Source organism: Papio anubis, chromosome 10 (genome assembly GCF_008728515.1).
Source record: "Papio anubis isolate 15944 chromosome 10, Panubis1.0, whole genome shotgun sequence".
Lineage (NCBI taxonomy): Eukaryota > Metazoa > Chordata > Mammalia > Primates > Cercopithecidae > Papio > Papio anubis.
The window spans coordinates 74,086,049-74,108,178 of NC_044985.1; the positions used below are offsets into that span (position 1 = coordinate 74,086,049).

Genomic DNA, 22,130 nt, shown 5'->3' on the forward strand with positions numbered 1-22,130 from the left:
CACTCACAATTCTAATACCTAGAAATATACACTTCAGTATAGAACCTTTCATTTACTAATGAATTTCTTTTTAATAAATAATACATATTTTCTGGAAAATAAGCAAAAGTAAGAACCCTTTTAGTCCCACCACTGGAGAAAACCACAGCTGTGCTTTGCTAAATATTATAACATTTTCCTTCTGTGTGTATGTGTGGACATGACCCATACAATGTATTGCAACAGAAATGACAGCGCACTGCTTTGTAACCGGTTTTTTTTTTTTTTTTTTAACTTGATATATTAAGTTCTACCTTGTGGCTTTCATCATTTATATAATGGTTGCTTCAGTTATGAGATTGTACCTGGAGACTTAAAGTCTCCTTTATTCTAGTAGAAAAATATTGTTCTTTGTTATAAACATATAAACATGTTAATATGTTAATATAACAATGATTGCGACTCTAACTTTCTGGAGCTGACTAAAGAAAGAAACTGTGTTAATAAATAGAAATAATAATACTAGCAGCACTTATAAACGCTATGTGCCAGCCACTATTCTAAAGTCTTTAAATATATTAACTTATTTAGCTCTTATAACAATTTGATGAAGTAAGAACTACTGTTACAATGTAATGGGTGAAAGAAGGGAGGCACAGAGAGGTTAAGTAACTTGCCTAAGGTTACACAGCAAGTAAATGGTAGGACCAGTTTTTTAAACACAGGAAGACTGACTCCAGAGTCTGCATTCTTTGCAATATTATATTGCCTTTTATATGATAATGTAACCATTACATTTGGGAGAATAGAACTTTATGGCAGAAAGCATTATAAAATATTGGAATAATTTCTATGAAATTTTCAAAATATTGAGAACCATTTAGAATCGTTTAAGTGAAATCTTGACCACAGGTGAAGAGACTAAATGCCATCATGAAATCTCTACAAACTATACTTTTTCATGTCATATGAAATCTGACTCCAATAAACTAAATGAAGCAAATTTATTTTTGTTTTTTACTTATCAATATAGTTGGGTGCAAGGGATGGTTGAGCAACTGGATTAAAAATGTATCAACATTAATTTTTATGGGCTAATATTTGCCTCAAAGCATTATAAAAAGTTCAGGCGGTTATTTGTTCATGAGCTAAAATAAATGATATTCCATTTTAGCTGTATAAAATATCTTTATTTCATGAGCCTTTTGTCTTGTAGTCTCAGAACCGGTCTTTAAGCAGGCTTGGGAGACTGTCAGCCCTTGATGAATGGGCTGGTTGCCAGCCCTTGTTGATTTGTACTGTTCCACAAAATAATATGAATACTAAGTGGTTGTGGGCATTATTAAAGCTATTTGTCATCTGCAAATGACCGAGTTCAAATATTTGAAGCATGTCCTTGCTTTTGTTCCCTGAGAACATCATGTGTATCAAATTTTAGCACACATTTTGAGAAAAATTATCTTTACTACAGAAAGGATTAGAAGCAAAATGTATCAGAAAGCTTCGTGATCATACAGAGATGACAGAAGATCCTTACTTGACTCCATTTATTCACTCTATATATTGATGCTTAAATTATTGGTCAATAAAATCTTTCTTTTTTTTCATATCCCCTTCCTAGCCTGAATGATGATACATCTGAGAGTAGGGAAACAAACGCCTGGAAATGAAAACAAAATTGAATGTTATCCTCTAACTCCTTCTATCCAGTCTCAAGTCATGCTTTTAGATACTTGATCAACAAAATCACCTTGTATAAGCTACTAGGATGCTGTTTAAGAGCAAGAGTTAAAACATGTCCTTTGTAAATATTCGAATTCTATGGCTCTTAAGTAGAAGGATGAAGTTTCTAGAAGTACTTTTGCAAACTAAACAGGACATAAGGGAACCAGGCATCTACCATGATTTTGACTTTCTAGAGGGGCAAAAGGGCAGAAAAATATTAGAAAATTAAGCACTGAGCCAAGCTGACTTCGTTTTTTTATACTTGGATTGATTTCTAGAATTGGAAATTTTGGAATTTCAGTTCTGATTGTGCTATTTAATTTGAAATATAACATTGAAATCTGTTCAGAATTGAACATGTATATGGGTTTTTGTTTTATTTTTCATCATATTCTGAATCATTCAGTTTCCAGGCTTGGAAAAACATATTTTTGGAGAAGAATCCAATGAGTTTACTAATGATTTGGGTAAGTATAAGAATCTTAATGTGTCTTTGTAATTTAATTATCACATGGTATTCTAATCTCTAATTTATACCATGAACTAAATGTTTGGAAGCCACTTACTGTAAACAACATAATATATTTGAATGTTAAGGTTCATTAAATTTCTACCTCAGAATGTCATGCCATTTAACTTAAGTAGAGAGATATGGTATCTTAGAATAATTTAGCAAGTCCATGTATCATTTTAGATATAAATCTGTGGCATTTAAGTAACTTATAACTCAAGCTTTGGGAAAATCGCATGGCCCTTTGGGAATCTAATGTAAGTTATCAAAGCCCCAAAGATGCCCATCTACACAATTGTGCAGACAATTTCAGATCCTAGGTTTAAACCCATCTGTGCACTCTTGGGGAAGTCCATGGACCTCAGCTAAAAGTTCAGAGGAGGCCATGGCTCTGAAATACTTACTGTGTGATCTTGAGCAAATCACCTCATCATTTCTGTCTCAGAACCTCTGTGAAGTACGTGGACTAACTAAAAGCTTCCTTTTAGTACTAAGTTTTTTGGTTTGTTTGTTTGTTTTTGAGACAGAGTTGCTCTGTTGTCCAGGCTGGAGTGCAGTGACACAATCTCAGCTCACTGCAACCTCCACTTCCTGGGTTCAAGGGATTCTCCTGCCTCGTCCTCCCAAGTGGCTGGGATTACAGGCGTGTGCCACCACACCCGGCTAATTTTTGTATTTTTAGTTAGAGATGAGATTTCACAGTGTTGGCCAGGCTGGTCTCAAACTCCTGACCTCAGGTAATCTGATTACTTTCAGAGAAACACTTTTTTTTTTTTTTTTAGTTTGTTTGGATTTGTTTAATAGTAGAAGAATAAAATAGTGAACATTAAACACTGATCGTGTGACAAATACTTAAATATCTAGAAACACAATTACAAAGAAAAAATGAATTCTAGATTAACTCTGAAAATTTTTTAGTCTCCTTCATGTACCATATATTAAGATGTAGTTAGTTCTATGTTAGTAAGAAGGGAAAGAAATACCATTTAAACCTCTGAAGGTTAAAAATAACACTTACACCTGACTTACAAGCAATTTTACATTTAAAAATCTACACTTGACTACTGCACAGTTTTTTTAATACATCATTTGTCTAGAATTATAGGGGGAAAAGGCATAGCCATATCCATTTTCCTGTTTGTTAAAAGGGCAGAGAAATGTGGAGAGGGGAAGAGGAGAGATGGCGATGATGATATTGCAGGCAAGACCAGATCATAGGAGGGGATTTAGATTTCCCTCTCAGTGGGATGAGAGGTCTCTGGCAAATTTCAACAAAAGGAGTAATATAATTTGTTCCTTTGAATGATCCCATAAGTTTTTCCGAGCCCAGAGTAGGTGTGCAGTAAGAAGCCGTTATTAGTTTTACTATTCCCCAACTTGAACAGTCTAATTTACTTTGAATTAAGTTAATTTAACTAAACTTGACTATTTCTTGCTGATTCAGTCATCACTGTAATACATGTCGATTGTGCTCCCCATACTTAACTGGTCATGTAATCGCCTCAGGATCTTGTTAAAATTCAGTAGGTCGGCCAGGCTCGGTGGCTCACGCCTGTAATCCCAGCACTTTGGGAGGCCGAGGCGGGCAGATCACGAGATCAGGAGATCGAGACCATCCTGGCTAATACGATGAAACCCCGTCTCTACTGAAAAAATACAAAAAAAAGTTTCCGGGTGTGGTGGCGGGGGCCTGTAATCCCAGCTACTCGGGAGGCTGAGGCAGGAGAATGGCGTGAACCCGGGGGGCGGAGCTTGCAGTGAGCCAAGATCCGGCCACTGCACTCCAGCCTGGGCTACAGAGTGAGACTCCGTCTCAAAAACAAAAACAAAAACAAAAACAACAAACAAACAAAAATCAGTAGGTCTGGGGTGGCGTCTGAGGTTCTGATTTTTTTTGTTGTTGTTGTTTTTGATGGAGTCTCCCTCTGTTACCCAGGCTGGAGTGCAGTGGCACAATCTTGGCTCACTGCAGCCTCCGCCTCCCAAATTCCAGCGATTCTCCTGCCTCAGCCTCCCAAGTAGCTGGGATTACAGACGTGTGCCACCATGCCTAGCTAATTTTTTTTTTTTTTTTGAGACGGAGTCTTGCTCTGTCGCCCAGGCGGGAGTGCAGTGGCCGGATCTCAGCTCACTGCAAGCTCCGCCTCCCGGGTTCACGCCATTCTCCTGCCTCAGCCTCCCGAGTAGCTGGGACTACAGGCGCCCGCCACCTCGCCCGGCTAGTTTTTTGTATTTTTTTAGTAGAGACGGGGTTTCACCGTGCTAGCCAGGATGGTCTCGATCTCCTGACCTCGTGATCCGCCCGTCTCGGCCTCCCAAAGTGCTGGGATTACAGGCTTGAGCCACCGCGCCCGGCCTAGCTAATTTTTTAAAACTTTTATTAGGGACAGGGGTTTCACTATGTTGACCAGGGTGGTCTGGAATTCCTGACCTCAAGTGATTTGCTTACCTCGGCCTCCTAAAGCACTGGGATTATAGACATGAACCACCACGCCCGGCCTCAAGTTCTGACTTTCTAATAAGCTCGCAGCTGATAGAAACACTGCTGGCCCTTGGAATAAAAAGGGTAGAAGTAGCTACCTAGATAGCTACTAGATAGCAGGAGTATCTAAAACGTTCCGAAGTGCCATGTTTTCTTAGTTTTTAAGATTTTTTTTTCCTCCACTGCTGTCACCTCTTGTTGCTATTAACTTGCCTATTTTTTACCAGCCTCTTCCCTCACTTCTGTCAAGGGCTGAAACCAGATTAATCAAGGGTCTAAGAAGCATGTTTAAAGTGATGGTAAAGCACCTGGCCTCGGTAACTTATCATTTGAAGCAGCAGCTTTGCTTATGTTCTGGTTCTCAATGGGCCCCACAGAGGAGAGCTATTTATATGCATACCATTTAGAGGTATAAAGTTTTACTACATTTAAAGATTAGTATATACCATTTTATGTTACTTAGCTTAAACAATTTTAAGTTAAAAGCAGTATCTATAAAGAGGTAGAAGCACTTCGGTGTGCTGAAAAACCTCCATTCTTTTCAATAACATATTCAGACATAGACAGGGTGACTTAAGTATATAAAAAATCAAAAGACAAATTTTAAAAAGATTAATGATCAGGAATTCAGGAATTATTAACTGACAATGTGTCCCTTAACTGGGATACAAAATTGTGCCCACATGGGCATTTTTTAGGGAGGTCTTTTGATTTCCTGAAACCCATCCCTTACTATTCAGGTTAAGTGTGTGGGTAGCCACTGGGCATCTGCTTTGATGAAGCCCCGCCAGGTGATTCTGGCAGTCAGCCAGGCTTAGGAACTGCTGGGATGGATATATTGCCCTCACTTAATCTGTGTACAGCTTTTGATTCACTCTCTCGCTGGCTCACTCTCTGTCTCTTTTGCTTGCTTTCTCACTCTCCCTGTCTTGCTCTCTGTCTCGCTCTCTCTCACTCTTTCACTATCTCTCTCGCTCTGTCTCTTTTTCTGTGTGTCTCTCACTATCTCTCTGTCTCTTTTTCTCTCTCTGTGTGTCTCACTCTGTCTCTTTCACTCTCTTGCTGTCTCTCGCTCTCTCGCTCTGTCTCTCTTGCTCGCTCTCTGTCTCTGTTGTTCTCTGTCTCTCTTGCTGTCTCTGTCTCTCACTCTGTGTCTCTTTCACTCTCTTGCTCTCTCTTGTTCTGTCTCTCTCTTGCTCGCTGTCTCTTTCGCTCTCTGTCTCTCTCGCTCTGTCTCTCTTGCTGTCTGTCTCTCTTGCTCTCTCTCTCTCTTGCTTTCTCTCTCTCTCTTGCTCTCTGTCTCTCTTGCTTTCTGTCTCACTCTCTCTGTCTCTCTTGCTGTCGCTATCTCTCGCTCTTTCACTGTCTGTCTCTCTCGCTCTGTCTCTCTCGCTCTCTGTCTCTCTCACTCTCTCGCTCTCTCTCACTCTCTGTGTGTGTCTCTCTCTGTCTCTTTCACTCTTTCGCTCTCTCTGTCTCTCTCACTCTTTTGCTCTGTCTCTCTCTGTTCTTTCTCCACTGAAACTCTTGAAATGTAATGGTTTATCGTGTGGCTTTACCCTAGGGGAAAAGATTACCTTGAGGTTGTGTTCAACAGAGGAAGAAACAGCAGAGCTTCTTAGCAAAGTCCTCAATGGTAACAAGGTGGCATCTGAAGCATTAGCCAGGGTTGTTCATCAGGATGTTGCCTTTACTGACCCAACTCTGGATTCCACGGAGATCAATGTTCCACAGGACATTTTGGGAATTTGGGTGGACCCCATAGGTAAGTATAGGAGAGTATGTTTGTTATTTACAATCTTTTTTGGTGGTGGCAGTGGCGGGGGGTTGGAAAAATAAAAATTATTGAGTGTAGTTTAACTCTCCTAGAAGTTTTTAAAAATTTAAAGTTTTAAAACAATGAGAGTTGAGGTGTATGTGTCATGTGTTCTGTATAAATACATAGATATTATAGCTGTGTGTCTATATACACATATCTATAACAGGTACACACATACAGGCACACATGCCAAGATGAACTAACTTATCTTCAAAAGACTGGTAAGTAAATGAGAGGATGAAGTGAGAGCAGTTATGACCAATTGAGCACACATGCCATTTAAAGAGCACTTAGCTTTAGCAGATTGTTGCCATATGGGAGTCCAGGCCAGCTCTTCAGATTTTTAAAGAGAAACCAAGATCCAAGGTTTTCAGCGATATATCCCAATTCCTAACCATTAGCTACTAATTCAGTTAAACAAGCAAACAATCAAAAAAGCACTGTACAGGTCAAGCAAAAAGCTTAATGTGACGCATGAGCAGTTTGTGAGCCCTGTATAAGCTCTACATTATTTTGGTCATGATTGTGATAGAACCGTAATATATAATCCATTGTTTCCAAAGTGTAACCCTTATACCCTTCTTTTTTTTTTTTTTTTTTTTTTTTTTGAGACAGAGTCTCATGTTGCACACAGGCTGGAGTGCAGTGGCACAGTCAGACTCATTGCAGCCTTGTCCTCCTGAGCTCAAGCGATCCTCCAGCTGGGACCCAAGTAGGCAGCACAGGTGCATGCCACCTCACTAGGCTAATTTTTTATATTGTTTTTAGAGAAGGGGTTTTTACCATGTTGCCCAGGCTGGTCTCAAACTCCTGGGTTCAAGCGATCTGCCCGCCTTGGCCTCCTAAAGTGCTAGGATTACAGGCATGACCCACCACGCCCAGCCAGCCTTTATTTTCAATGATGCTATTAATACAAAGTTCTAGGTAATAATTTTAATAAGCCCCCCCTTCCTTTTTTTTCTTCCCCACCCAACACAATAGGACCATTCAAGGAGCAGGCAAACTCCTCCCTGGGCCCTTCCCATCCTACAAGTGTATTCACAGGATGATATTGAAATAGGTTTAATCTTCAGATAATTATATCACATTCAGCCAGTGGATAATATATGGAAACTAAAAACCTTTCCCCAAATCTTTGGTCATTTAAGGGTAAATTGGCATCAGTTATAGTTTCTGAGGGACATAGATCTCCTGTTTGTTGGTTCTGCCCTGAACTGATTCTGTTTTCGAGCTCTTTGAAAATCTTTTGCCAGGCACATCCTTAGCCGTGTGCTAACTCCCTAGACATCGGCAGTCAGCTGCTGGCATGCACATCTCTTAAGAGGAAACCTAGTTTCTCTGCCTCTGTTTCATAGGAGCACCGTTACTTTCTTTTTTTGGTGCCACCATCATTGATTGTCTCTTTCTTCCTTCTAACTTGAGGGACCAAATAATAATAGTAAAAGATAATTTTACCTATGACCGATTACGGGAAGGGGGCTTTTCTTTTTTTCTTTTTCTTTTTAACATTTTTGTGGTACATAATAGTATATGTATTTCTGGGGTACATGAGATGTTTTGACACAGGCGCGCAGTGTGAGATAAGCACATCGCAGAGAATAGGGTATCCATCCCTTTGAGCATTTATCCTTTGAGTAATAAACAATCTAGTTACACTCTTTATTTTAAAATGTACAATTAAGTTCTTACTGATTATAGTTACTCTATTGTGCTATCAAATAGTAGGTCTTTTTTTTTTCACCCATTGGAAGCAGGCTTTTCCATCTCACATTGTACTAGTCCTCTGATTAGTAGTATTTCTAAAATAATCCCACCAATTATTCTGGTTATTACTTTTTAAATGCTTTTGATAAGTAACAAATATTTGAATGCCTGTTATATGCAAGTCGCTATGCCACAGGAACTATAGACACATCCTCTCCCTTCAAGAGTTCTCACATAGTCAGGAAAAATGAAACACAAGCAATTTAGAAGTACAAGCGGCCAAATAACAATTCAATACAGTGACATCCAAAGGTAAAATATTATTGCTTACCAAATCAGTAGAAGAGAGAAATGATATGGAACAGAGTCTTCTAAATAATCTTTACCTGAATCCAAACACATTTGCTTCCTTTTTCAGATTCAACTTATCAGTATATAAAAGGTTCTGCTGACATTAAATCCAACCAGGGAATCTTCCCCTGTGGACTTCAGTGTGTCACCATTTTAATTGGTGTCTATGACATACAGACAGGGGTTCCCCTGATGGGAGTCATCAATCAACCTTTTGTGTCACGAGACCCAAACACCCTCAGGTAACAGGCAAATATTTTTGGTATATTATAGTTGTTAGAACTTGTGACCTCAGCTTTGCTTATTGTTAGGATTATCACTATATGACATTCCCATGACTTAACACATAGGAGTGTTCACATTGAAAGTCTGCATATTTGAATTAAAGTTCTATTTTCAATCTTAGATTTGCATAATTTTATTTGAGGCCAAGTATATGCTGGTAGAAATTTTAAAATTAATACTATCTTGGAGAAATCATAATTTTACATTTGGAATATAGTAATCCTGTTCCCTGTTTCTAGAATCCACTCAAAATCAGATTAGTAAAGTGGTGGTAACACTGCCTTCCAATACATTGGGAATAAGACAGCTGCCATCTCTGTATAGCCAGTTGAACTTTGGTATAATTTTAGAAGTTCAAAACAAAATGTGAAAATTATCCTGTGAAAAGATTGGTAGGCATGGCCAGGATCAGAACCTAACTCACACTCCCTTTCTGCCTCCTCCCACCCTTCCATGTACTCTTAAACAGAGTGTAGAAAGCAGCCAGGACCCAGCAGGGCATGGCAAAGTCTAGGTGGAACAAGCAGCTTCAACTTTTTATTGAAATAGGTCATATTTTTTCACTTATATAGGATTACATGTTTTTATTGAACCTTGAGTTGCTTCAAGTAACAATCATTTGCTCTTTAATAGTCATAAGTTTATACCTCTTAAGTTTTAATATTTTCCCCCTGCCCCCGCCATCTTCCAAACTAAAAATGGGTTTCTGCTATCTTTAAAAGGTTAATAAGAAATTGAAAAGAATTGGAATAATATGCAGACATAATCATGGCCTAGTAATGGAGGTGGTCAACAAAATAGTTTGTGGCACAGATTCAGAGTGAGACTTTGTGGGTTTGAATGCAGATTCTACCACTTTCTAGCTGAGTGGGCCTCAGCAAGTTACTTACTTTCTCTAAGCCTGTTTCCTTATCTGTAAATATGTAACAACACAGTAAGTTAAGCATTGATAAAGGGAAGGTGCTATAATTATTGTGGTTGTCAAAACTAATAACACTGAGTCCATCTTTCTTTGTGTTGGAAGCCAAAGTGAAACTAGTGAATAAGAGAATGAAAAGGAGTTACCAAATAAAGAAAACCTTGTTATAAGGATTGTACAATGTTTGCAGATTGAAAAGAGATATCACTTATCTATTCCTTTTTCCCTATTAAACTTTAAATACTAAAAGTTGTAATGAAATTTTGCAATGGTTCTGGAAGCTGGAAACCCCATAAATGTTTTAGTGTTGTCCTAGATTGATGTGATAATGCCATAAAATTTAAAGCATTTCTAATTGCAACAACTCAGGCAGCTGCACGCATATAAGTAACTTTCGGAAATAAACTAGCTACCTGATATCTATTCCTAGGCTTAAAGGTGTTAAGATTCACCATGTTATGATGAATTGTGTATTTCTTCATATCATTAAGTTTGCAAGTGACATTAGTAATGAAAAACAAATGTGATAATTATCACCAATTGAAATTTTTCTTCCACAGGTGGAAAGGACAGTGCTATTGGGGCCTTTCTTACATGGGGACGAACATGCATTCACTTCAGCTCACCATCTCTAGAAGGAGCGGCAGTGAAATACACGCTGGAAACACAGGCTCCGAGGCAGCATTCTCCCCCAGTTTTTCAGCCGTCATTAGTACAAGTGAAAAGGAGACTATCAAAGCTGCATTGTCACGTGTATGTGGAGATCGCATATTCGGGGCAGCTGGGGCTGGTTATAAGAGCCTTTGTGTTGTCCAAGGCCTCGTTGACATTTACATCTTTTCAGAAGATACCACGTTCAAGTGGGACTCTTGTGCTGCTCATGCCATACTGCGGGCCATGGGTGGGGGAATAGTAGACTTGAAAGAATGCTTAGAAAGAAATCCAGAAACAGGGCTTGATTTGCCACAGTTGGTGTACCACGTGGAAAATGAGGGTGCTGCTGGGGTGGATCGGTGGGCCAACAAGGGAGGACTCATTGCATACAGATCCAGGAAGCGGCTGGAGACATTCCTGAGCCTCCTGGTCCAAAACCTGGCATCTGCAGAGACGCAGACATAGAGGAACTCTAACCCCGGTGTACAAACTGAACTGTGAAACTGTTTCCGATTATCTCTGTCTTCCGAGGATGGATTTGTCCTGTTGCTGGTTAACATTCACCTTCCTCTTTTGAGGAGCATTTTTCCATTATGTATTCATAATAATGTTAATTTCAATAAATGACATTCATGCAGTAATTATATTGGTGTATGAAATTCTTACAGTGAATATTGTGCTGTTAGTGCTTGAAACACTTCAGTACAATATTGGCCAGGTGCAGTGGCTCACACTTGTAATCCCAGGACTTGGGGAGGCCAAGGCGGGTGGATCACGAGGTCAAGAAATCAAGACCATCCTGGCCAACACGGTGAAACCCCATCTCTACTAAAAATACAAAAATTAGCTGGGCTTGGTGGCATGCGCCTGTAGCCCCAGCTACTCGGGAGGCTGAGGCAAGAGAATAACTTGAACCCGGGAGGCAGAGGTTGCAGTGAGCCAAGATTGTGCCACTGTACTCCAGCCTGCTGACAAAGCAAGACTGTCTCAAAAAAACAAACAAAACTGAAGGAAAAAATCCTGTTCAATTAGTAAAACTACGCTAAACAGCTAAGCAATAGAAATTTCTCTGAAATATAAAGGAGAATATAGGAGGGGTTTGCTTGAGTTTTGTTTCCACTAGAAGGGAAAAATCTGCAATTTTAGCCTGTTGGCAGAACATTTAGAACTGTGAATTTGCATAAGTTAGCCAAGTTTATATACTTTCAACAGTATTCTTGTGTTTCTTATAGGAAGTAAAGCCTGGAACACTGTGGGCTCCCCCTTTGCAGAGACAGGGAGGGAGAGACAGGGACACACACACACAGTGAAAGATAAACAGAAAGAGAGACACATAGACACACAAGCAGAAGGGTACGATGGGTAGAGGTTTCTGCAGTTTTTGCACATTTACTACACTTTACCAAAAACCAGAGGTGGACTTTAGATACATACAACCCTTGTCTACCAGCATCCCACAGTGAATGTTCTCTGAAGTGGACATAAACTACTTTTTCTGTATTCTCTGTGGCAGCCCTGGTAACCAGAGCGTGCCAACTGCAGGGATCAAATCCTCAGCTCTGACTTCATTCTGCTGCGCCCCCTGGGGGCCAAAGGATGTTTCTGCAGAGCCTCTATTTACAAATGCATGAAAATAACAATCTTTTTTTCTAATGTCCTTACACTTAAAATTTTTTGACAAATTATGTCTATGTCATATGATATGATACTTTGAAATATGTATACATTGAAGAATGGCTAAATCTAACATTACCTCACATTTGTGTGTGTATGTGTGTGTAGTGAGAACACTTAAAATCTGTTAGCAATTTTCGGTTAAATAATACGTTGTTATTAACTATAGTCACCACGTTATAGGATAGATCATTTGAACTTATTCTTCCTGTGTAACTGAAATTTTCTATCCTTTGACCAACATCTCCCAAACACGCCAGCCCCTGATAACCACCATTCTACTCCCTGCTTCTGTGAGTTTGACTTTTTCAGTTTCCATGTGTAAGTGAGGCACATGTAAGTGGTATTTGTCTTTCTGTGCCTGGCTTATTTTACTTATCAGTGTCCTTCAGCATCATCCAAATGACAGGATTTCCTTTTTTATGGCAGAATAGTATCCATTGTGTATACATATTTATACCACATTTTCTTTATCCATTCATATCTTGGTTGCTTTCATATCTTGGCTATTGTCAATAATGTCAAAATGAACATGGGAGAGGAGGTATCTCTTTAATATACTGATTTCTTTTCCCTTTTTTTTTTCTTTTTTTTTTTTGAGATAGGGTCTCACACTGTCACCCAGGCTGGAGTGCAGTGGAATGATCATGGCTCACTGCAGCTCCGACCTCCTGGGCTCAAGCAATCCTCCCACCTCAGCCTCCCAAGTAGCTGGGACTATAGGTGCATGCCACCATGCCTGACTAATTTTTGTATTTTAGTAGAGATGGGGTTTTGCCATGCTTCCCAGGCTGGTCTCGAACTCCTGGGGCTCAAATTTCTCAATTGGAAGGGGAAAAAGCTGGATGGAAGAGGGAATCATTATATTCTGTGAATATCTATAATGTATATTCACCGCCAATCTTTGCAGAAAAGCCAAAATGCTTTCTTTAAGCATGTGTCTCTGATGGGTCTGCATTGTTTGTCTTGCAGAAGCCACAACCTGGTAAGTATAATTTCTAGTTTTAATTTCTGTAGAGGAAGAACTTAAAAATATCACAGTGGTGTGTGTTTGTTTTTGAGATGGAGTCTTGCTCTGTCACCCAGGCTTGAATGCAATGGCGTGATCTTGGCTCACTGCAACCTCCACCTCCCAGGTTCAAGTGATTCTCCTGCCTCAGCCTCCTGCGTAGCTGAGATTACAGGCAGCTACCATCACGCCCGGCTAATTTTTGTATTTTTTGTAGTGACGGGGTTTCGCCATGTTGGCCAGTCTGGTCTCGAACTCCTGACCTCAGGTGATCCATCCACCTTGGCCTCCCAAAGTGCTGGGATTATAGGCATGAGCCACCGCACCTGGCCACAGTTTTCTTATCAACTAATTTTTTGGTTCACCTTTACCCACACTTACCAAAGCCTCCAATTCTTTGTTTTCAAACCCACACTCCATTACTTTACATTATATTAATTTAATTATTAGAAATAAAATTGGAATATAGAGTTGTGGAAAGAAGTAAACAATTTTTTTTTTTTTTTTTGAGACAGAGTCTCACTCTGTCTCCTGGGCTGGAGTGCAGTGATGCGATTTTGGCTCACTGCAACCTGCACCTCCCAGGTTCAAGCAATTCTCCTGCCTCAGCCTCCCGAGTAGCTGGGATTATAGGCGCCTGCCACTATGCCCAGCTAATTTTTTGTATTTTTAGTAGAGACGGGGTTTCACCATGTTGGCCAGGCTGGTCTCGAACTCCTGACCTCATGATTTGCCCGCCTTGGCCTCCCAAAGTGCTGCCACTGCACCCAGTCAACAATTTTTGGAACATGAATTGTACTCATTTGATGGGAACAGGAGTTGGAGGTAGTGATAGAGGCGTGTTCTACAGAGGAGCCTCTTGGCCATGGAAGTCAAGTGTCTTTTGCATCAGTCTGTGTTTTACAGGAGGAGGGATAGAGAGATTAGTCTGCCAGGTCACTTAAACACCGAGTAGTACAAAGAGAGCCTCAACTACACATCAAGAAGAGCAGTCTTTGGGAATCCAAGTCAACATCCCTTCCTTTCTTGCTCTCACAACCTATATGCAATCACTCAGGAAACTCTCTGGTCTCCACTTTCAAAAATATATCCAGAATTCAGCCATTCCACATCACTCTCCTATACACCACCCTGTTCCAGGGCCTCTTAATGCCTCACCTGGATTATTGTAATAAACTTCTAACTTGCCTCCATACTGTTCATTCTCAGGACAGAAGCCAGAGTTTTCTTTTTCAACACAGATCAGATCACATCCCTTTTCTGTTCAAAATTCTCTAAAGCACAATAAAATACCATCTTATGCCAGTCAGAATGGCCATTATTGAAAAGCAAAAAAACAAAAACTGATGTTGGTGAGGATGTGGAGAAAAAGGGATGCCTATACACTGATGGTGGGAATGTTAATTAGTACAACCTCCATGGGAAAGAGTATGGAGATTTCTCAAAAAACTAAAAGTAGAACTACCATTTGATCCAGCAATCCCACTATTGGTTTACCCAAAGGAAAAGACATAATCACTTCAAAAAGACATTTGCACTCATGTTTATCACAGCATTATTCATAATAAGAATCAACATAAATGTCCATTGATGGATGAATAGATTTCTTTAAAATGCGGTATATATGGAATACTACTCAGCCATAAAAAAAGTGAAATCATGTTTCTTACAGCAACATGGATAGACCTGGAGGTCATTATCCTAAATGAAATGACTTAGAAACAGAAAGTCAAAACTGCAGGTTCTCACATATAGGTGGGAGCTAAAAAATGGTTACACATGGACACACAGTGGAATAATCAACATTGGAGATTTCAAAAGACAGGAGTGTGGAAGGAGGTAAGGGATGAGATGCTACCAATGGAGTACAATGTAAACTATTTGGGTAATGGGTACATTAAAAGCCCAGACTTCATTGCACGATGTATCTAAATAACACAACTGCACTCATGCCCCTAAACCTATAAAAGTAAAAAAGAAATAAATTTAAAAAGGAAAGGCAAAAAATGCTTCCAAATGTTTCCTCAACTGTCTTAGGGAAAAAGCCAAAGTCCTCATATAGCCTATAAGGCCCACCTTCCACCCTTCTTTCTCTTCTCATCTGCTCTTACTCTCTGCTATGGTCTAAATATTTGTATCCCTTCCCTACTAAATTCATATGCTGAAATCCTAACCCCTAGGTTGATGGTATTAGGAGACAGGGCCTTTGGGAGGTGATCCAGTCATGAAGGTGGAACCCTTATGACTGGCATTAGCACCCTTATAAAAGGGGCCTGGGAGAGACCCCTTGACCCTTTCACCATGTCAGGGCCAGCAAGAAGGTGCAGTCTGTAATCCAGAAAGCAGGCCCTTACCAGACACTGAATCTGCTTAGATCTGGGACTTCCCACCCTTCAGAACTGTGAGAAATAAATTTCGGTTGTTTAAAAGCCACTCAGTTCATGACATTTTGTTACAGCAACCCAATAGGGTAAGATTGATCACATTGTTCCAGTCACACTGCCTTTCTTGCTGTGCCCTGAACTTGCCAAGCATGCTCCCTCTGCCTCAGGACCTTTGCACTTGCTGTTCTAACTGGAAAGCTTTCTCCAGATGTCAACACAGTTCCCTCCCTCATCTCCATCAAAACTTTGCTCAAATGTCACTGTATCAGTATAATCTTAACTTATTGCAACCCACATTTCCCCACCCCATCCTGCAAATCCTATCTCCTTCCATGTTTTGCCCTCCATAGTACCCACAGCCTCTTCATAGAAGTTACAATTTGTTTTGTCAGTCTCCCCCTCTAGAATGTTGGCTTCACAAAGGCAGGGATTTTCATATATCATGTATCTCCATTGCCTAGGCACATTGTCAGTGTTAAATAAGTGAGGATGGAAGGAATTAGGCTCAGAAGCCGAACAAGAAGTAATATGCAGTACCAACTACATCTTTACTTCTACCCATTATTTCCAAAACACTTCAGAAACCTTTGCTATCATGTTGAAAATTAGTCCTACAGTTGGTCAGGTAAATTCTCAATGTCAAACAACCACTTTAATGTTGAAAGTAAGCTGTGGACTTTTGTGACAGAACAAGCATTGACATATTACCAAAGCTAATATTCAAGTCCTGGCTATCAGCCCCATAAAGAGTTAAGAGGGGAAAGTAATGGTTAAGTCACTTTTTCCACTCTCATGGACCAGAGCAAGAATGAGAGCTTACAATAGCTAGAATACAAGGAAACTGGCCATTTCTCCCTAGAGCAAAAGCTCAGCCCTTCCAGCTGGATTTGAGAATGGGTTGCCTGAGATGCAATGTTTAAATTCACCTACCTTGGGTCAAGTATTTCTAAAAGCAGGAAGCTCTGTGTCAAGATGGCTTATCACCTTCAATCTTTCAAACAAGCTTAAACTATGACCATAGTGATGTAAATTAGTAGGACAGGTGTTGGGACAAACTCATCGTGTGGTTAAATAGCCATATCAAGGTAGGCAAAATAATGAAAAGACAGTTAATATATTATTTCCCTTAGGATATAGGCAAGAGTGTCATTAAACTGGGAAATTTGTAGCTTTTTCTTTTTCCACCAGGACAGATTTTTAAAAATCAATTTATCATACTAATATACCACGAGGTAGGCCATGCATGTGGCAGTTTAGTTCTATGGCTCTTTAAATTCTAATGATTATGATCTGATTATGCAGATTATCCTGAGAATCATGATCTAATCTATAGGTAATCTAGACTTAACACTACCCAAATGGTAGCCGCCAGCCTCAGGTGGTTATTGTGCACTTGAAATGTGGTTAGTCTGAATTGAGATGTGCTGTGAACATGCACACTGGATTTTATTTTAAAATAATGTTTACATTTTATTTAAAAATAAGACCATCATAATTCTTTATATTGGTTCTAATGTGACATGGTATTTTGGGTATGTAGGGTTCAATCAAATATATTACCACAATTAGTTCTACTTGTTTCTTTGTGCTTTTGTGAACATAGCTACAAGAAAATTTAAAGCTGCATGTGTGGCTTGAATTATATTTCTATACAGCATTGATTTGAACCCTCAATTTTTGTCTGTTAGTGCTTGACTCAAGTCCATTTTACTTTTTTTTTTTTTTTGGTTCTTGCAATAAACCACCCAGCTAAAGAAAAGTATAAAACCCAAATCATTCAGATTTGCTAATCTCTAAGCATCTTTGATAATTTTTTTTTTTTAACTTAAAAACATATTTTGTAGAGACAGGGTCTTACTATGCAGCCCAGGTTGTTCTGGAATTCTTGGGCTGAAGTGATTCTCTCATCTTGGCCTCCCAAAATGCTGGGATTACAGGCATAAACTACAACTCCCAGCCAGCCAGTTTTTTCCACTTAAAAAAAAATTGTGGTAACATATACATAACCTAAAAGGTACCATTTTAACCCTTTCTAAGTGTACAGTTTAGAAGACTTAAGCGCATTCACATTCTTGTACAACTAGTGACATCATTCGTCTCCAGAACTACTTCATCTGCTAACTACATCCTGATTACATAACTCCCCATTTCCCCCATCCCCCCACCAGGCACTGGCAACCACCACTCTACTTGCTGTCTCTACGAATTTGACTACTCTAGGTACCTCAGATAAATGGAATCATACATTTGTAGGTTTTTTTTTTTTTTTTTTTGAGTCGGGATGCCCCTCTGTCACCCAAGCTGAAGTGCAGTGGTGCGATCTCGGCTCACTGCAAGCTCTGCCTCCCGGGTTCACGCCATTCTCCTGTCTCAGCCTCCCCAGTAGCTGGGACTACAGGCACCTACCACTGCGCCCGGCTAATTTTTTGTATTTTTAGTAGAGATGGGGTTTCACCTGTTAGTCAGGATGGTCTCGATCTTCTCACCTCGTGATCCGCCTGCCTCGGCCTCCTGAAGTGTTGGGATTACAGGTGTGAGCCAACACACCCGGGCTTTAATACATTTAATACATTTTCTCAACTTCCGCTCACCTGTTACTCCACCAGCCATCTGCTTCTACTTAGTATCATCTCTGACTCAACCCAACTGTTCCTAAGGACTGGGTCCTACACTCAGTAGAGTCTGAAGATCATTGTACTGCCAATCTTTTGCTCTGGCTTCTGACCCCTTTGTAACAGGCTCCCTGTATGAGATTGTGAAGTGCCAAGGCATGAGTATTTGGTAAAAGGCCTTCTGCTGTGTTATAATGATTGGAGTATAAAAAACAGACTATTGAACCTCAGTGTAAGGTCCCTAAGAGAGCCCTGTGTCTGAAGGAAGTCCAGCAAGAATAAGTGTGCAGTAATACTCTGTTTCAGTAACGAATAGGCTTATCTAGGAGAGGCAGAAATGACAAAATAACAATGGCTTAAGTAAGATCGAAGTGATTTCCCCCTCGCTTAAGGGAAATGAAATGGTAAGTGCGTCCAGAGCTGAAAGGCAGCTCTACCCTAAAGTCCTCAGGAACTCACGCTCTTTCCATCTCACTGCTCTCCCATCTCCAGACTGTGACAACAGGATCTGCATTTTGGGCAGCAAGATAGAGGGAAAGACAAAGAAGAAAAGGGTGGATGATTTTTCATTCCATTGGCGAGAACCTTGTCACATGAGTACACGTGGCTACAAGGGAAGCTTCCATTCTAAGAAGCCACGTACGCAGCCAAAAACTAAGAGTTTTAGCACCCAGGCAACAGGCATTTGAGGACAACTAGCAATCTCTATAACTCACTGCAACTGAGCTGTCCCAGCTTTTACCCTCTGATTATATCCCTTGGCCTTATCACTGAGGCCTCATGACATTCATAGCCAGATAATTTCAACTCTTACTCACACTTACTTATCTACTTACGATGCATTTATCCACTTCATCCCCCAAAGAATTAAAAGTGCCCTAAATATGTGCATTCATCAAGATGATAAGGAAAAGGAACTTCCTAGCAACAAAAGCATAATGGAAATAAAAGAGAAATGCAAGTACAGTTATTCCTCTCCTGAGACCTATGAGAAATCGCTGAGAATCTTGACCCTGGCAACTCGCCTGGAGGCCTGCTGACTCCTCCTCTCCAACCACACCTTCTGCCTCTGTGTGTTGAGTGCTCAGAATGCAGATGAGCTTGTGTCACGTCTCTAGTGTGTACACTCTGCTGAGCCATTCCATTTACTGAGTCTGTTCACTCAGCCCAGGCCACAGAAACTGGGCATGACTCCTGGCCCCGTACTCACAGCCCGGAGTATGTTGTTATTTTCATCAGCCTTTAAACACCCCTACTGTACCAAGAAGTTTGCTGGTCTCGAACTTCCAACCGCAGGTGATCCACCCCCATCGGCCTCCCAAAGTGTTGGGATTCCAGGCGTGAGCCAACGCGCCCAGCCAAAAAAAGTTTTACGTATTTTTTATTTCTATCTGATACTCAAGGTTAGCCCAAGTTATGGCTCTAACAAAATGCCTGTAATCCTAAATATAATTTTTCTTTTCTAGCCTGTATTTTCAAAGTTCCTCATCTTAAAGGAGTTTTGAACATGCAGGATTAAGAGCTTTCTCCCTTTAGCCATTTGTAAAAAGTAAACCAGTCCTGGGGCTGGCTTCATGGGCTTATGACCTGTGCTGGCTCACAAAGCTCCACCCTCATGAAGGTGCCATGCTTGGTTCTGCTATTGCCATGTTGAAGTTCTTAAAAATTCCTAAGTTTTGTAAGTTAATGGAGGGGCAATGGAGCATGTGCATGAATGGAGGTGTTACGTAGCTCTGAAAAGATTCCAAACACTTTCTGCGTTAAGTGACAGATGTTTTGCTGTGATAAGAACACGCAGCATAGTCCCCTTCCCTGTTAGAATGTCACATCACACTTTATCAGACCACATATGTGAGTCATTGGCCTCAACGACTAGACTCCAAAACACATATAAACCAAGACTTTGGCAGACAGATTGAGAGCTCAGGCTGTAACAGGGCTAATCTCTGTCAGCTTTTGAGCTAGCTTTCAAAGCCTCGCCAGCCCACACGGCACCAGCACCACTTGCTAGTGTCCAGGGATCTTGCAAGTTGTCTCAGATCTCCCTCACATCCACAGAGGACTACTTCCATTCTAAGCAACTAAACTGTAATAATTGGACTTGAGTTGAAATTAGAACTAATTATGTGGTTAATGTACCTCATCTGCGGAGTTTAATCTCTGTGAGATTCGTTCTTGTAATTTTCCCCCTCTTTCAGCATTAATAAAAAGAATCTCTTTGTATGACAATAAACCATGTGATTCCTGAAATAATACTTTGATCATCTCCTTATTATAGCCATACCAAATAGGAGGAGAAATGTACAACATGTGTGTGCTTCACCCCCTTGCAGTCACACAGTGTTCACAGCACCTGTGAGCACAGAATTCCTGTGGACCTGTGGTATATGGGGGTTCAATGAGACTCAAAGCAAGTGCATGGTAAGTGCATTACATTGCTGATGACTGAGCAAGTGGGGGCGCTGACAGTTCCTGGAACCAGAACCTGCTTCCAATGCAAAAACAAAGCAATGGCATTCTAAGAAACATGGAAGACTAAGGAAACCTCCCATGTCCTTTCTTATTTGTGCTATTTTCCTATATTAGCCAATCACATAGGCTGAAATGATGGCACAAAAGGAAAGGGAAAGACAGGGCCACCCATAGTTCCTTTTCTTTTCAGTTCTTCCTTGCCAGTAAGCTGAAGGTAGAGAGGGCTGGTAGAATGCCGGGGTATCAAGAAGTGAAATAAAAAGAGTTGAGTTAGTTTCCTGCAATGTTTTCACTGTTATGGTAAGAACAAAATATATACTCATGTGTGAACTGTGAAAAATGATTTATGTAATTTTGGTGATACCATGTATGAGTTAAATACTCTCAGATCTGCATTTAAAACTGGCATTGGGCTGGGCACGGTGTCTCATACCTGTAACCCCAGCACTTTGGGAGGGCGAGGCGGGTGGATCACTTGTGGTCAGGAGTTGGAGACCAGCCTGGTCAACATGGCAAAACCCATCTTTACTAAAAATACAAAATTATCTGGGCGTGATGGTACATGCCTGTAGTCCCAGCTATTCAGGAGTTTGAAGTGGGAGGATTACTTGAGCCTGGGAGGCAGAGGTTGCAGTGAGTCAATATGGCACCACTGCACTCCAGCCTGGGCGACAGAGCAAGGAGAGAGAGAGAAAAAAAGAAAAACTGGCATTGCATGAGGTAAAGATGAACATTAAAGTTCAGATTAATCATTAAAATTTTTATTTTTCTTTATCTATAATGATATCAAATGGCAACAAACAAACAAACAAACACAAAACAACAAAACTCCCAAAACCCAAAAACCATGTCAAGTTGAGAGAGACCATGGAAGACAGTAAAACTCTTTTTCCTTTATGTGCCTTTAAGGGCACTTTTCTCCCTACTTTTTGAACAAGGAGCCTCACATTTTCATTTTACACTAGGTCTCACAAACTATGTAGCCAGCCCCGAATCAGTCCCATTTCTACTTCTAAATTTACTGTCTTTTGTTCTATCTAATTTTTTGTCATATTTGCTAGTGAGGCCCAAACATAGCTCACTGGCAAGCTAAGCTTGCCCCATCTGAAGGCTCTTTCCAGTTATTTGAAAGCTGAGTTAATAAGGGAACCAGGGTGTGCATTAGTACATTTCTCACCTTGCAAGTAAGCAAGCACATTCAGCACATTCTAACACTTGCTGTAAACCTATCAACACTCTCCACCAGGTGTCTCTAGCAGATTCATGCAGGTGCAGATGTAATATTGTGGCAAACAGCTTATCTTGGCTAACTTCTTCAATGGGTCACTTTTTAACTGCATCATGTTTTTTTGTTTTTGTTTTTGAGACAGTCTGGCTTTGTCGCCCAGGCTGGAATGCAGTGGCAGGATCCCCGCTTACTGCAACCTCTGCCTCCTGGGTTCAAGTGATTCTCCTTTGCCTCAGCCTCCCAAGTAGCTGGGACTATAGCCAAGCGCTACCACGCCCAGCTAATTTTTTGTAGTTTTAGTAGGGATTGGGTCTCACCACGT

At 40.4% G+C, this 22,130-nt stretch overlaps 1 protein-coding gene across 8 annotated transcripts in view; it reads left to right on the forward strand.

The window, feature by feature from the left end:
* The window catches only part of INPP1 (inositol polyphosphate-1-phosphatase), a 32,330-nt gene extending 21,260 nt beyond the window's left edge, over nt 1-11,070 (forward strand). For all 8 annotated transcript variants that reach the window (XM_009199297.3, XM_009199291.4, XM_003918954.5 and 5 more), the window contains 4 exons: nt 2,111-2,171; nt 6,262-6,462; nt 8,639-8,813; nt 10,336-11,070. In XM_009199297.3, coding sequence (XP_009197561.1) covers nt 2,111-2,171; nt 6,262-6,462; nt 8,639-8,813; nt 10,336-10,894 — 996 coding nt within the window. In that variant the 3' untranslated portion in view covers nt 10,895-11,070. The remainder of the gene's footprint in view (nt 1-2,110; nt 2,172-6,261; nt 6,463-8,638; nt 8,814-10,335) is intronic.
* Nucleotides 11,071-22,130: the final 11,060 nt, after the last annotated feature.